This window comes from Sciurus vulgaris (genome assembly GCF_902686455.1).
Source record: "Sciurus vulgaris genome assembly, chromosome: 6".
In the NCBI taxonomy this organism is placed as follows: domain Eukaryota; kingdom Metazoa; phylum Chordata; class Mammalia; order Rodentia; family Sciuridae; genus Sciurus; species Sciurus vulgaris.
In genome coordinates, this window is record NC_136466.1 from 12,632,303 (window position 1) to 12,649,322 (window position 17,020).

Sequence of the window (17,020 nt, forward strand, 5' to 3'; positions counted from 1 at the left end):
TGTGGCCAAGACAGACTAACTTCTTAAGTGCTGTCAGAATAGGAGTAGCTTTCTTCCCCCACTGCAAGTCCCAAACGCATTATCAAAAATTGCTAAACACGTGGGATTTGGAGTGAGGTAGACCTGAGCTCCAGTCCAGCTCTGCTACTTACTAATGGGCGATGCATAACTTATCCACCCCGAGGCTTCACTTCCCTTTATTTGAAATAGAGATAGTGGCATGCACCTAGCGGAAAGGTTTAAGGGATTAAATAGGATCATATATGTAAACAGGATCATATATATAAAGCTAAGGGCCAAGTCAAAGGCACTCGATTAAGAAAAGCTGTAATTCCTATACCTATACAGTCATGTAGAATAAATTGAGCACGATTTTTTGCAGAAAAAAAATTTAAAGAGAAAAATCAACTGCTAGTTGGTTGTAGTAGCTTGTGCCTGTAATCCCAGCCACTTAGGAGACTGAGGCAGGAGGATCTCAAGTTCGAAACTAGCCTGGGCAACTTAGTGAGACTCTTAAAATAAAGTAAAAATAAAATTAAAAGGGATTTGGGGCTAGATGCAGTGGTGCATACCTGTAATCCCAGTGGCTTGGGAGGCTGAGGCAGGAGGATGGTGAATTCAAAGCCAGCCTCAGCAACAGTGAGGTGCTAAGCAACTCAGTGAGACTGTTTCTAAGTAAAATAGAAAATAGGGCTGGCGATGTGGCTCAGTGGTTGGGTGCCCCTGAGTTCAATCTCTGGTACTCTACCTGCCCCAAACAAAAGGGCTTGGGATGTAGCTCGGTGGTAGAACACTTGCCTAGATTGTGAGAGGTCCTGGGTTCCATTCTCCAGTACTAACAAAACAAAACAAAAAAACAATTGCTGACATCTTCAGATACAATAAATACATTCTTATTCATAAATGGATGATTTTCTGTTACATATATATTTAGAATCTAAAGGCCTGACCAATAGTGACTACACTTAATTCTCTTCACCTTGTAGATTTAGCATGTCCCAAACAGAACTAGTGTTTTACGCCACAGAACCTGTTTGTAATTCAGCAAATGGCATCATTGTTCACCCAGACTCTGAAGTCAAGAGGCTGACGGGAGCCCTGGCCCTCAGCGCCACAAGGCAGGTATCACTGTGTGAGTCCACCCTGAAGCGGCCTCACATCCTGGGTGAAAGTACCACTGCCCCTGGCAAGGCAGCCCAGTCCTCTGACGATTGCAATGTTTTCTGACTGGACCTTCAGTCCCCCTCACTCCCAAACTATCTTATTGTTTTACTCTCTCACTTAAGAAGCTCTTGGGTGAAGTCCCATCTTTAACACAGCCTGAGGCCTTGGAACCCCCAGCCCTTCCTACCTTTCCTGAAGCCTTAGGACACGGTATCTGCTACCCACAACTCTCCACGTCTGATCACCACTGCTCGTCTTGAGCGTAAATGCCCGTTTCTCCTGGGTGTGGCTTCTCTAGTCCTCTCCGGGCACTTAGCATGGAAGGGACATTTCTGTCATCATTTGCTCGTGCACCTCCCACCTAGCATCTGGGTGAGGGCAGGGACTTGATTCTCCTTCTTTTTTGAATTCTCAGTGACTAGCACGTGGTAGGGGTTCTGATAGATATTTCTAGAATGAATAATGGATGACCATCTTAAAAAAACAACTTGCAAACTTGTGTGTAGTTGAAGGACCTGGGTGAATAGAGTCAGGCCTTCCAGTACTTCAAAACTCAGAGAGAAATTTTGTCCTGCTTAGGGATTCTCTTTGGAGACCTACCGCCCAAATACAATCAGGGAGAAGCTTGTTTCAGCAAAAGGCACACGGGGAGGAAAGTGAGCTGTCTCTCTGTGACTGTTCTGTGGCAGACAAGACGAGCTGACTTCAAACACTCCCAAGGAGGCAATGACCAGAGATACCAACCAAGAATTGCACGTGTGCTCTGTTCCAGGAACTTCTCTGAAAAGATGGGGCAGAAGGCAGTGAATTGCCAACAAAACAACTCTCTGCCTTGTGTTTGCTTTTTCTTGGATTATTTTTTAAATTTTTTTATTTTTACAGACTGCATTTTGACTCATTGTACACAAATGGGGTACATCTTTTCATTTCTATGGTTGTGCATGACAGATTCATACCATTCGTGTGATCACGCATGGACATAGGGTAATGATGTCTGTTTCATTCTGCCATTTTTCAAACCCCCTCCCTCTCATTTCCCTCTACATAATCTATAGTTCCTCCATTCTTCTCTCATCCTCACCCCCCACCCCCATTATATATCATCATGCACTTATCAGTGAAAACATTCGGCCTTTGGTTTTTTGGGACTGACTTATTTTACTTTGCATGATATTCTCCAATTCCATCCATTTACCTGCAAATGCCATAATATTCTTCTTCTTTATGACTGAAGAATATTCCATTGTGTATATATAGCACAGTTTCTTTATCCATTCATCTGTTGAAGGGCATCTAGGTTGGTTCCACAATCTAGCTACTGTGAATTGAGCTGCTATAAACATTGATGTGGCTGTGTTACTGTAGTTTGCCGATTTTAAGTCCTTTGGGTATAAACTGAGGAGTGGGATAACTGGGTCAAAAGGTGGGTCCATTCCAGTTTTCTGGGGATTCTCCACACTGCTTTCCAGGGTTATATTAGGGCTCATATGTAAATGGACTCTTTCTGGTAGTAGACATTTATATACACTGTTCTTTTTTAAGATTAACATTGATTTAGAACTCTCCTCACATGTTCTTTTGTCTTGTATTAAATCCTAAATAACTTTCCTACTTTCATCTATGAACACATGATCAGTGTAACTCCATATCATGTACAACCACAAGAACGGGAAGCTGTGCTCCAGGTATGCGTGATATGTCAAAATACACTCTACTGTCATGTATATCTAAAAAGAACACAGATATGAAAAAGAAAAAAGTCAGTTCTATTTTCTAGCTCTGTCTCCTTCATCAGAACCCCTGATTCTGCTTGTCATAGAAAAAAAAGGAAAAAGGATGATTCAGAGTGGGTCTAGCGAGCCTCTTAAGACTGATGAGGAAGCCATAGAGCAGCACAGGGAGGCGAGAGCCCATTGCCCACAGCCTTGGGAAACTCCGGGAGGTGGCCTCCAGCTTCTGGGCCTGGCAGAAGGCCTGCTTGTTACCTCAGGACTCCTTCCCCATACCCAGAGGTCTGCACTAACCAAAGAGGCACCGTGAAGATGTCTGTGAATATCCACTCGGTTTTCTAAATCAGTGAGCACACACCATCAGCCTCCAGGACATCTTTCCTTTAATGACTCTCTCTCCAGGAAGTGATTAACCCCTTCTTATTTGACATAGGATAGGAATGTGAATCCTAATATGGCATTGCACCCCTACCAAGAAGGATTCCCATACTTATACTCTCTCACAGGTAAGAAAATGACATCATTAAACCAACGGTGTTTCAGCATTTAAGTGAGTGAATGTGTTCAGTTCTCAGTTGCCAGGATATATGAACAAAGCTGGGAATGGGAAGAAATAATATGCTAAATACTGTGCTTTTCTACTAGGTGAACTTCTACTGATCCTTCAAATCCCAACCCAAGCAGCCCGTCACCTGTGAAACTTTTTGTGACATTTATGGAAGAGTTAATTCCTTCTTTCAACCACTGTAACTTTTACACTCTTTTATTGTGTATGCTGCAGTATCTTTTTGTTTATTTAACAATCTCCTCCTTTAGATTATGTGAGAGTCATAGCAGATGATACATGTTGTACTATCACCTCCTCTGCATCTAACACTGTTCTTGTCCCACTGAAGTGACTCAAAAATATTTGCTATTAAGAAAGGAAATTAGTAATATTTAAAAGAGAATCATCAATTCCAGCAACTCTATAGACTACTGCTCAAGCTCTCATATCTCATGTCCCCTTTCACATCCAAATCCTTTGTACTCAGTTCCATGAGCAGTTTCATAGATTTGCCAAATTTTGCACACTGCCTGATTTCTGGTCCTGGCCCCATCAGAAGACCTGACATTCTCTCATTCTTATCAAAGGACATGCAGATGTTGTTCTCATTTGTTTTTTCCTTTCTGGTAAACTTCATGGTTTCAGCAGTCTTTTTTACCTGCTAAATTTTGTCTTTGAGTTGCCTCTTCTGAAGGCATCACTCAGGAGTCCTAAGCCTTCAAGAAATGCCCCTATCTAAAAGATGTTCAGAAAGACTCTAGAGATATGGAAAGTAAATTCTTCAAGAGCTAACTTCAGGAAAGCAGGAAAAGGACCTGCTGGTTTTGTGGGACCGTCTACCAGATGTTTGTCAAGAGGACATTTTATTACGAATGATTATTCAAAGCAAATCACCCGGGGTGCCACACAATTACATCAGGAGCTGGGAGATGTCTTTGTGTTGATGTTTAAGTGTTGCATGCGATCGAATCACAGAGGGGAGACCCTGCAAAGAGCAGACGCTCTGCTGGCCCTGTAATCGTCCCGATTAGGGCTGCAATGTAGTTTTGCGATTGTTCTCCCATCAACATCTCATCACCTTGCTTCCTGGGTAGGGAACGCCATGGGTCCATGCAAGGTGACTTCTAATTTATTATCTCCCTGAAGCCATACGCTTCTTGCAGGTGACTTCGTCGCTCTACATCTGGGTTCTGTATCTTTCAAACAGCAATAATAGCAGTCCCCTCCGACCTTGCTGGATTGCTTTCAGGATTGAAAGAGATAATACTTGCAGGCATAAATGTCCAGCTTAGCCCCATCAAAACTGCTAATGGGGTTGGTGGGCCTCTTCTCCTTCATCTAATCTGCCAGGTAGCCATTCCTCCCAGAAACCGTTTTCCAAATAATCATTTATCAACGTAAAAATAGGTTGACTTGAGCCCAACACACTCTAGGGAAGTTCATGGATGTGGGGAGGAAAGTGAGAGAATCTCACGCAGCCTGCAGGACCGCCATGACCCAGAACATTCCCAGTCCAGGCTGCTTGACCAGTTGTTTCTGGTCAGCCATCTCAGTGCATTACAACAGTGCAGATTTTAAATTCATGACTGTATATACTACATACAAACAGTTTTTATTGACTTGACATCTTTTAAGTTTCCAAGATGAAGAGTGTGGGCATGTTTAAAAATAACCTATAATTGTCAGAAAATAAGATTAACTCAAGTTTGGTGTGATTATACTGACAAGGATATACCATACATTAATGTTCAAGATCTTATTTACAAAAACCAAAAACGTCATAGTTAGGAAACGGCCCCGAATGCTACAGCTTACGAAACTGCTTCCAGTTGTGTGCAGAAAATTCACTGGCCATTACCAGAAAGATTACAGATTATTTCTGTCTTTTTCTCAACACCTAAGTTATTAAAGTTTACAAACTACGAACTTTGTGAAGGGCCAACATGAATTTGCCCTTTTCTCTGTGAGTCTCCGTGGTCCTTCCAGACAAGAAAACAATAGCAACTGGAGCCCAGAAACCATGACGGAGTCGTGGGCGGAGCCACAAGGCTGTTTCAATGCCTGGCCAATCCGCTCGCAGCCCTCGCTGTCAATCATATCCCAGCCCACCTTGCTATGACCCGAGGGTCTTCCCGTGGGTCATTAAGGCACACGTGGCTTTGGAGGACCAGAGCGAAGGTGGAAAGATGGGAGAAGGAAAGGCAAAACAGAACAAAGCCAGACCTGGAGATCATTTTCAAACTCTTCCCCGCTGACATCAATGCTGCCCTTTTTTTCTTGTTTGTTTTTATACATTATTGTTTGGCCCACAGGCATCAAGCTGTTAGTGTGTACAGGAGGGATTAAAGTGAGACTGCATGTTGGATGAAATATAAATTAAAATTATACTTCTGTCAGTCTGGAATCAGGGATTGTTTCTCAAGGTCTCCCCAAACACTTAATTTCAAATGAGTCTTCATTTATTACTTCAAGAAAGGCCAAATGCATAATTTATCAGCAGCTTTCAGTCAATATACCCTTATAAGCATGTTTCCCATGAGCCTTTGAGTAAAAATATGTTATGCTAATTCTATTAGTTGGGTACACAAGAGCTGTCTAAGAGAGTAAACAAGCATTAAAAGGAGACACGTGTGAACAAAGAAATACCTATCAACCCACCGCCCAGGGTCGAATTACCAAGGGAGTAGGAGGGGCCCAGCCTGTCTGCTGTTCGTGTCAGGGTCTGGCTTCCACTAGAAGGCTGAGATCCCCCACGGGCCGTGTGTGGGTGGCTCAGGGTCAAGGCGAGGGCCGCTGGCAGAGCTCCGAGCGGGGATGGGACTCACCGGGTCTCCAGGGGGACGTTGCTGTTCAGCACCCAGCTGTCCTGAAGTTGCACCGACTCCGGGGTGGTGGCCAGGTCATTGGGCGCCGGCGCGGGGGCGTGGATCTGACTCCTCCGGTTGGTCAACGAGTTCCTGTTGAGGGAGTTGGCGGAGGAGTGGTGGTGGGACAGCGTGTGGTTGTGAGGGGGCGGGAGAGGGGGCCTCAGCGTGGACTGGCTGTGGTGGTTTGGAGGGCCTGAAAAAGAGGAAGGAGAGAGCTGTCAGCACCTGTCCACCCAGCCTCAGGCGCTCTGCAAACCCACAGAGGGGCGTCTGCGACCCAAATCCCTATGCCGACCACCACGGAGATCCACAAACCAGAAGCACAGGTGAGACTGCAGAAAGCCCAGGGTTAGTTACAAATGGGTGACATAGTTTCATTTGCATTGATCCATATGCATCCAATGAAGGACGAGGTGAGCAAAATCAAGTTGATGAAGGATGACCAGTGGAATTATTTGGAACGTATCACTACTGCAAGAAGAGGAACACAAGACTCAAGGTTGAGGATTGCTGTGACAAGTTTCCACCCCATTTCCTGGTAAATCTGTACACTTGAAAAAGTAGAAGTTGACCTGAAGGAAGGAGGAAGTAGAATAATGGTTACCAGAGACCAGGGAGGAAGCAGGAGATGGGGAGAGATTGGTCATGGGCACATATGTACAGTTAGCTAGGAGAGAGAAGTTCTGGTATTCCGCTGCACAGTGGGGTAATGATGGTCAATAATCATGTATATGTCAAAATACTAAAAGAGAGGATTTTGGCCAGAGGCCCTGGTACACGCCTATAAGCCCAGTACTCAAGAGGCTGAGGCAGGAGGATTGCAAGTTTGACGTCAGCTGCAGCAATTTAGAGAGATCCTGTATCAAAATGAGATGTTAAAAGGGATTGCAGATGTAGCTACATAGTAAAGCACCCTAGGTTCAATGTCCAGTATTGAAGAAAAAAAAAAAAAGATTTTGAATGTTTTGCCACAAAGATAAAATATCTGAGGTGACAGATGTGTTAATTACCCTGATTTTATCATGACACAAAGCATACAAGTATGGAAGCATCACATTGTAACCCATAAATATGTACAATTCTTGTGTGTCAACTAAGCATAAAATTGAAAATGAATCTTTCTAAAGGAAATAAGAACATGGTCTGACAGGTGGTGGGGCCAGACAGGACAGTGAAGTGGCAGACACCCCAATGCCCGTGTGGCCACATGCAAATGTGTAAGGCATCAAGGCAGATTCGATTCCTCCTTCGCTAGAAAAACTAAAGATCTGAATTGTGAGTGAAATTTTAAGATTTAACAATTAATTCAAAATAAATTGATAAATAAACAAGTAAATATGTACAGAAATGCAATGTTTTTATGTACAAGTGTTTCTGGAGAGTCATCCCAACACCTCCGGGAATCTACTCTGATCAGTGAGTTGATAACTTCTCTCCTCTGAGAGATGAGCCCCGAGGACTGAGTCTCCCAAGAAGGCCAGGGGAGATGTTTTCAAACCGTGATCCTCACTTCAGGTTGCATCCTGTTTTTAATAATGAAATCCTCTATCTTTGCAAGAAAAATGAACACACGAGAACTCCATATCTGGAAATATCCCCGTGTACCTATCAACCCCAGAGGACAGCTTCACGTGAGATTTACGCAGCAACTGGTCCCCGATCTCCACAATGAAATCTTTTAAGCAGAATGAAATCGAAAGTGGTCCACTCTGAGAAGTAAGCCTATAATTTCGCTTTAATGGATGCTGAAACATGACTTTTAATTTGTGTCCTTTGAGAAAGTTTATTTTTTTTTGAAGCCTCCAGGCAGGGCTGGCAGCTCACCAGGTGACTGCTGAGCCTTGTCATTTTGGACCCTGCCAACTTTTAAAATCCTCAGCCCCTGCTGTCCTGGCTTGAAGAAGTTGGCTCAAGTCATTTAAACAAGCAATTTGACACAAATTTCAACTACTTGTCTCCTTATGTGGCCGGGCTCCATCTCCAAAAGGTGTAATCTACATTCTGGGGTTCCTGCAAAGCCTGCCGAAGCATCCCGAGGGAAAGACAACGTGTCAAAAAGACAGAGGTGTGGAGACCACCACAACCAACAGAGAAATACGGTGGAAACCACTTTCTTGAAGCTTGCCTCTCTGGGACGAAGTCACCAAATAACGTCAGTAAAAAGACAACCGAAGCTGAAACCCGGTGGGAAATGCCACAGTGCCGTTGTATAGATTTTAAATCATGCCCTCCAAATGAACCTATAATTCATGTTTTACATTATGCATCGGTGACACTTTAAATATATCTTTGGGGGAGTTTCATAGCTGTAGCACGCTATTATATTTTCTGGCATTGTTGTCTGTCGAATAATATATTATTACATGGTTATTTAGCATTTGTCTGTCTCATGTTGGTGGAAGGAGGCAGGGAAGGGGTGAATGATGTAATAATGATCCCTCAGAGATGCACTCTGAGCCCCTCGCACGTGGTTAATGGATTCTCATGCCTTTCTCTCTCCTTCTCTCAACTCCCATCCAAGTGGTGTCATTACTCCCCATTAGTCAGGTAATTATGGGACTTGCTGCGGGAAGACGGGGTGAGTCAAGGCAGAAGTGGGAAAGCACCTCCTTCCCCGGCCCCAGCCCCCCAGACCACACACTCTCCCCAGTACAAAGAGGCCGTGGGAGGGACTTGATTCACTAAGTGCGATGGCAGACCCTCCGGCTTCCTGGGTATTCACCCTGAGCTAAGTTTCCTGGCTGGCTCCCACCTGTGTGGCCATTCTCTGTCCATCTGCCTCGTGTGTGGGCAGAATTCCCCTGGCTGTGGGACCTGGGATAGTGCCCCGGGGAGTGGATGCTCCGATTTGGGTGCTACGTGATCTGTTTCAAATAGAATGCATGGTGAATTTCCCAGTTTGCTGGGAAGGAGGTCAAGTTCTCTTTTCGTTCTTCTAAAGAGAAGGCTTAGAACTTCCTGGAAGACATGGAGAAAGAGGAGGAAAGGAAGATGACAGAATACTCAATTTTCCACTCACTCTCTCCTCCTAGGAAACAACATTCTATTTCACTGCAAATAAATGTAGTTATCAATAACAACTAAACCCCCAAATTATTCAGCATCCTCAGGAAGATGTTTACCATATTATCATCGCTCATATCCATGGTGATGTTGATTTTATTTGCTCACCTGTCTATTCAACAGTAGCAGTTTGAAGTAGGTGGAAGAGGAAGAAGGAAAAGACTAGCACAGCAGAGTAGTGAGTGCCACCACTGGGGACGTGATGTGATGTGGGAATGTCCAGGAGGGGCATTTGGCTGGAGGTTAGCACAGAACCTCCCAGGAGCCAGGCTCAAAGATCAGGTCTGCCACTTTCTGGCTGCATGAACCTGAGCATGCTACCTCACTGGGGTAGTCTCACTTATCCTACTGCCAGAGGGTGACAAGTAGCATAAACTATCTGCTAAGGCTGCCATGAAAGTTAGAGTGAAAGGGTGAACGTCAAGTGCTTAATATACTACCCAGTGGTGGGCAAGCTCCCCAAACCACGTGCATAGCACCCATATTTGGTTCTTTCAGGAATAAAGGGATGGATAAGACATAATGGCCTTTTTCAAGGAGTTCAGATTTGTAGAAAAAGTAAATGTAGACTTGACTTATCCAGGTCACAAGTAATAGATCAGTAGCCCTCAATCTGAATATTATCAAAAATTAAAAGTCATCATTCTGTGGAACATTCCAAATTTCTGACTTCTGGGACAAAAATCAAAATCAAAATGCTGAGTCTGTATTCCCACACAACAGCAGCCGGGTAGAGGTGGATGCCCTTGGTCTCTTGTGCAGTGTGCTATCAACCTCGTCATCCCTGTTACTGTCCCTGCTGGTCATGGCCATTGTGTCCTCTCCTCCTTGTGCTTCTGAGCTGTTGGCTCCCAGCTCGACCTTGGGTACCTGGTATTCAGTGTGGGTATGTGTCTCCAGGATGACACGACCTCTGCTGTAACTATTTGTCCCACGTACATTTTGCCTTCATCAGCTTTCATTACAGTTATCTGACACACTTACTGGCTGGGAAGTTTTTTCCATTTCAAAAATACACACAATGACTGACAACATGCCTCACAACTTCCCAAGAAACCAAAATATATGAAAAGTCCCTCTCCAAAGTTTTGGATGTCTTCCATCCATGGTGAAACCAACATGGAACTCACCTCAATGAAGGAGCCCTCACATCCATGCTAAGTTCTGGATTTACTGGGTTTAATTAATGTGTATATTATTTATGGCTCTCCTATTACATAAATATAAAATCACATAATAATGCCATTTAATCACAAAGAACTGCATAACATTAATGCTCACACAGTACCAACCTAATAAGAATGCTATCAGTCTGCAAAGGCAATTGTCGTTAAAAACCTTGGTGCCCACCTATCATATGGCACCTATTTGAGCGGAGAACCTGGAAGTTATTTTTAGTCGCTGTGCGGCTTTTAGTCCTAGCAAGAGAGAACTATTGCATTGGTTCTTTACTTAAAACTAAAGAAGGAAGAAGTCTAGAAAAGATGAGTGGCTTTATGGGGCAGGTGCTTCCAGGTGTTTGAACATGAAGTGCTTGGATGAGCACCACCACTGTCCTGCTACAGCATGGTCCCCACAGCTGTGTTGCACACTTTTTGTGCTGGTTGACTTTGACGAGAAAGTCAACCATGTGTCTTGCCCTGCTCAAATGCTTAACGGGTGACAGCGGAGTCTGAAGAAAAATAGAGCACGGCTTTGTGGAGTGACGATATCCATTCCAACAAAGATGGCGGCCTGCATCCACTCTGGCATTGACTATGGCAAGCTGCTCAAGTACAAGTGGGAACAACCAACACCCACATTTTAAGAAAACATCAAGGAAGAATTTGGGGTGGGGAGCTACGGAAGTAAATTGTTAATAATTGGCTATTGTTGTTGTACTCTGCCTAAATAAACAGCTAGGGCAGGCCTTTCGTCTGGGTCTGCTGTTGCCAAGGGTGAGGGTATGGAGGGGGAGGAGGGACACACTGAGACAGCCTTGTCTTGCTTGATAGTCTGCACCAATTTTTCCTGGTGATTAAAAACAATGATAAAGTGTATGAAGGAAAAAAAAAAAAAAAGTAGGGATCTGCCTCACTGCTAATAAATCACTCATGGCCCGGGGCGGCGTGCCCGGGTTGGTCTGTAAGCATTGATAAATTAACCACAAACTCTCTGCCTTCTTCTCTGGACCCACCTCTCTGGGGCAAGTTCCTTCTTGACGGTAGTCTGAAGATGCTAGAAGTGGGTTGGTGTTGGCAGAGACTTTGGAGCCTCCAGTTGATGAAAACTGGCACAGGGCACTCTCCTGAAATTTGACCTCGTGTGGGAGCCAAAGGGAACTGGGGGTGAAGACTTTCCAGAAAAACAGCCTCTGGTTAGAACCAAGGCGGGCGGGTGTACTGCAGAGAGCCAGGCTGGTGGGTGCTGGGACTCTCTGCTCCACCACTTCACCAGATGTGTGGCCCTTGCAAAGCTGCAAACCTTGTGTTGGAGTCTTTACCTGTGGGACAGATGGAGACTTTTGACTCACGGGTATAGTTGTTGGGAGAACCAGATGAGAATCTACAGACAAGAAGCTGAGCACAATTTATGGGACGTAGTAAGCTATTAATACATGGTATCATGATATAGGATTATTTGGCATAATTAAAGAAGCCGATAATAGTATTGGCGGCCAGGGTGAGCGTGGTGCTGAGGTTTGGAATGGTGAGCATCTCCTGGCATGTTGTGGGTTCTGCTTGCCCTGGCTCTTGGAGGAAGATGTCAGATGGACCAATGGACGGAAAATCACCCACTGCAGACCCTTCTAACTTCAGATTCAGTCTGAAGAAGGGCAGAGGGACTAAGAGATATAGCCTGGGGCACTGATACAGGCAGTCCCCAAAGTGTATCTCTGAGGGGGGGGGGGGCACAAAAATAAAATTTGGCACTCAGAACTGTTCCATTTTGATAAATAAAAAATCGCTGTTAATGAAAACCCAATATAATACTATGGTTGCTATGAGTGAAATCCTCCCTGCTAAGTCCTGAGCATAAGTGATTTTAGTATATTCCCACTCACTGTTATCAGATCGACCACTTGTCATCCCTATTCCCCAGATCCAGTAAGTAAGGTTCAGAGAGGTTAAGTAACATGCCAAAGGATGCACAGCTTAGTAAGTGGTAGACCTACTCTCTGATTCCAGGATCTCTTCTTCTTCTAACCACATGCAAAGAAACATGGGGAAAGAGCACACTCAACAGGGAAGAAATAGGCCCCTGGCCTTGGGTGATGGGTACCTAGCACGCACAGAGGAAAACTGGCTTGACTCATTTCTTTGTACATACGTTGAATGGCAGAATAGAATCTGAGAGAATCTGGAGGGCTTGCCCGCCTTAAAGCTCTTCTCTGCCTCCTGATGCTGCTGGAATCGAGAGAAATAGGCCAGAACAGCCAAACTGCAGTGCCATCTCTTTTTTATGCCTTCCCAAAGGCCCTCCCCCATGCTGTGTCCCCGGCTCCCAGAACCAGTGGCATGAGGGACGAGTCGCAATTAGGTCTGTCAGAGGCTGAGCCAAGGGCACACTCCGCCCTGGCTTGTCCTGCCCTCTTCTGACCGGAGGCATTTCACCAGCCCCCTGGGGACAGAGGGATGGGGGAAGTGGTCCAAGTCCAGTCTCTTTCAGTGTTTGGAAAGAGATTTCCTTATTTGTCTCTAAATACTGGGCACTTCCAACATGCAGCTCGATCCCTCCTTCCCTGCCTTAACGGCTACGGAATGATTTGTCCCCACAGAAGGGACTTTTATTTTCTGCTCCTGGCGCACGTGTGCATTGCTGGCTTCACAGGCAGGTGAACTGCCTACAGTATTTCACTGATCTCTCGGTATAGCTGGCCCCTGCTACAGCCGCCGCGGCCTTTCCCAGTAGAGGGGAAGCGGGAGGAGGGATGAAGGTCTGAGCCAGATTTTATCCGCTCTCTCATATCCTAGAGCTTGCTCCAGCTGGGGCCAGAGCCCCTCAGCAGAGGGACCACTGTCCTGCATCGGGAGCTTCCCTGATGGAAAGGGCCTGCTCAGGCTCAGCAGAAGGCCGGGCAGGGAAGGGCGGTGCTTGCGAAGGAATGATTTATCGCTCTCTTGCTTACACAAAATATATGACCTCAGAGGAAAAAACACCCAAGTGCCTCGCGTTGACATACAGATCAGCATCGCCTGGCAGGAGCACGGGAATTACTGTCATAAGGAGCAATCACGTGCGGGCTCGGAAGCTCAAGTTCTGTCAGCTCTACCTATACTCGAGAAGACTTGGTTGGAGGGACATCTTGGACCCTCTGGGAACGACAGCCCCATTTCATAAGCACCAGTTGTATGCTGAGTAGTCTGCCTATCTCGTCTTATTTAAAACTTACAATGACCTTCAGAGTAGATTTTGTTCTCCCTCTTCAAGGTGAGGCAGTTGGAGTGGAGGGAGGTCAAGGGATGGAAGTCTGGCCCCTCCAATCCCGCGTGGCACTGAGGTGTCCTGCTGTCTCTGCTGGGCGCCATCTCTGCACACGGGGTATATCTCTTTTTTGTTTAAATTATTTTTGGGCTCTTCTGTGCTCTCCACTGCCTTGCCAGCTCCTCCAGGGCACAGGGGCTGTCTGTCCTGTTTTCACATCCCTAGCACAAAGCCACAGGGCCTGGTAGGTATAGAGAGTGTACTGAATGGATGAATGGACGGCCCATGTCCCTGGGGGCAGGTTATATTTGGAGAGTCTCACGGAGAGGGATCAGAGCAGATTCCCACCTCTGTCCTTTGAATGTTTCTGTCTCTTGTTGGAATTACAAGGGGACATGCTTAATTCTCCTAATTTTTACTGCCCTGAAAAGGTTCTTTAACAGGGAGACAGTTGGACACAGAGAGAAAGTAGCTTTGAACCCCTCTGTCTTCAATTTTTTTTTTTTTTTTTTTTTTTGTTCTTGGCTGTGCTAACCATTTCTTTTTTGTTTCAAATGACTTTATTGAGATATAAAAAAATTCATCTTTTTAAAGCCAGTATTTGTTTCTTTACCGTAGTTCTTTAATATTTAATATATTAACTCTATTTAGTATATTTAATATATCTTAGCTGTGTACCCCCACCACTGTCTAACTTCCAAACACTTCCATCACCCCCAAAGGAATCACCACCCCTGAGCTTCCCCACCCGCAGGCTGGGGCAGATGCTGTCTACTTCTTCTTCCTATGGATTTGCCTACGAGGGACGTTTCGTGGAAGTGCTGATCCTTCTGCTTTCTAAAGACCACGACGTCTGTCTGTTGCATGGCCTCCTGCAGCCAACCACGGTCAGATCTCAGACGGGGCAAACTTTTTACAACTTCAGATTACCTCTCCCTGAAGAAATGAACTCGTCTTTCTCTGAGGCAGGTCTGGCTTGTTGGTATTTTTGGGGGGGAGACATTGGAAAGCCAGCGGGGCCCTTGAGGGATGGAGGAGGAGCCTGGCTCCTCCTGGTTCAGGGGAGGGGGACTCATGCTCAGCCCAAGCCCAGAGGGGCGCAGGCAGGGACGCGGTGGTGAGGGGCACAGAAAAATGCTGCATTTGGCACTGAGTCAACAGCTGTCCAGGGTTTAAGGACTTAATGGTGAATGATTGCCCTATTTAGGACCATCCTGCCTACCTGGGGCAAGTTCCCACGCAGGATGGAGGAAAAGGGCCTTCATCTCAGGTGCCATCACTTGACCGTGCACCATACTTAGGCTTTGCTTTCCTTAATCATGGGAAAGCATGACTTGAGGTCAACGCCAACTCCACTGGACACTTTCTAAGTCACACAAGACCACTTAAAATACTGGAGAGGAACTCTTCTAAAGAGGGGATTTTTATTGCAAAGTTCCATCTGAGCAGTGCCTCTGTGAGCATTTCCATAAATATACATTACCCTAGGTATTTGGGCATCCTCTGGGAGAGACGAGCCTATCAGTAGAAAGTAATGGTTTTGGGTTTTTCAATTGCCCTAAGGAACTTGACAATACTATTAAGACCCATGAGCTCCCTGTCGAGAAGTTTAGAAGTGAAATTATTAATATGCCCAGACGTTATGTTGATTGTTGCGCTGTAGCAGAAAATACTCTTTCTGTTATTTGAGCGGCATTATCACTTTCCCAAGCAGAGAATTGCATCAAAAATTTAAACTGCTCTCATCCCGGCACAACACAGAGTCTTTCAAGGTCTTATTGTAAAATAGGCTGGGCATAATTGGGATATTTCCCTACCTATGAAAGATAATAGGTTTTTCAAAGACCAAACTGTTGTGGGGTGGAGGGAGAAAAGCCCCCCCAGTAGAATTCTCATCCGTCAGGATGCCATTCTTCGGCTCTTCACCTAGGTTTTCCTCGGAGTGTATTTCATTTCTTTCTTCTTTCTTTGAGATATTCGTGATATTTTTCCCTGGAACCCAGGAAAGGGACCCAAACAAAGATAAAATATGGTTTTGATTTCTGATGGAGCCTCTGACAAGCAGCATGGTGGGGACAGACTCTGATCTGCACCATTCATTAATAGCAAGAATGACTGAGGCAGCCCCGTTAAATGGCAAGGACGGGATAAAGGTTCCTCGAGCATTTTCCCTTCAAAGCTCAGCAGAATTATTTACTATCTAGGTGACCTTTTCCCCAAATCTCTCCTGGTACATGCCTTATAGGGCAAGGGAACAAAAGTTTCTCCATACTATATAAACAGAAGTCAGCTGAATGTCAGGCCTTGGGCTGCGTCTCCTTCATGTCAAGTGACAGCTGAGGTAATGGGAGGCGTAGGGCATATTGCTAGGGACACTGTCAGAACACTTCTTTGTCTTCAGAATACACACACACGTGAGCAAGTAATTACCCAAGAAAAACAAATATCTGAGTGCTTCCTGAAGCAGCATCCATCGCCCAGGATTATGTGGCTCAAGCGCTGTGAGGGAAGGCGCCCTTTGGATTTTGTTCATAATTGTTTATTGGTTTCTCTCAAAGTTGTCTTGGGGTCGTTTTTCTCTTCAAATTAAAGTGGATCAGACCTCTCCCAGGGCTCCTGGTCCTTCTCATTAGGGAGCATGAGCCCAGGCACCCAGCAGCAGAGCTGGGAATGACAAGAGGAAACTCCTTCTCTGGACCCAAAGAGCCCCGGATGCAAGCGACCTCGAGAACTAAACTGGACCCCGGAATGGAAGGCCAGCCTTTTGTGAAGCGGAGAGGTTTCCGGCAGGAAGAGGAGTCGGTGTCGTTCAGAGCCCTGGTTCCTGCGGTGCTGAGGTGGAAAAGTAGATTTCTTCCTGCTCACAATTCATGATGCCATTTCCGAGGCTTCCCCGGTCCTCAAGCTATCCATCGCCCCAGTTTCCCCCAGGGGACTTTTGGATTTAGCCAGGGATTTTGAGGGGCTCTTTCTCTGTAGGCCTCTGTTTCCTCCTCCATAAAAGGATGGTGACTCACACTTCTGACTTGGTAGAGACTAAATGAGATAGTACATCTAAGCACTCAGAAAGCGCAGTACTGAGAGGGAACACTCGGGAAATGTCACTATTTACTTTTGCCCAAATATGCGAATTCTTTCTTGAGGTGGTGGATAAAAGGGGGACAGAGCACCTGTGATTCCAAGCTGATTATTTTGCTGACTTGAAAAACTTTCTTATACCAGATGTTTTTAAGGTAAAAAGCACC

The 17,020-nt window shown here is 45.4% G+C and overlaps 1 protein-coding gene across 19 annotated transcripts in view; it reads right to left on the bottom strand.

Moving 5' to 3' along the window:
* Positions 1-17,020, bottom strand: part of TENM2 (teneurin transmembrane protein 2) — a 657,515-nt gene that overhangs the window by 256,731 nt on the left and 383,764 nt on the right. For all 19 annotated transcript variants that reach the window (XM_079145381.1, XM_079145388.1, XM_079145390.1 and 16 more), the window contains one exon: positions 6,267-6,501. In XM_079145381.1, coding sequence (XP_079001507.1) covers positions 6,267-6,501 — 235 coding nt within the window. The remainder of the gene's footprint in view (positions 1-6,266; positions 6,502-17,020) is intronic.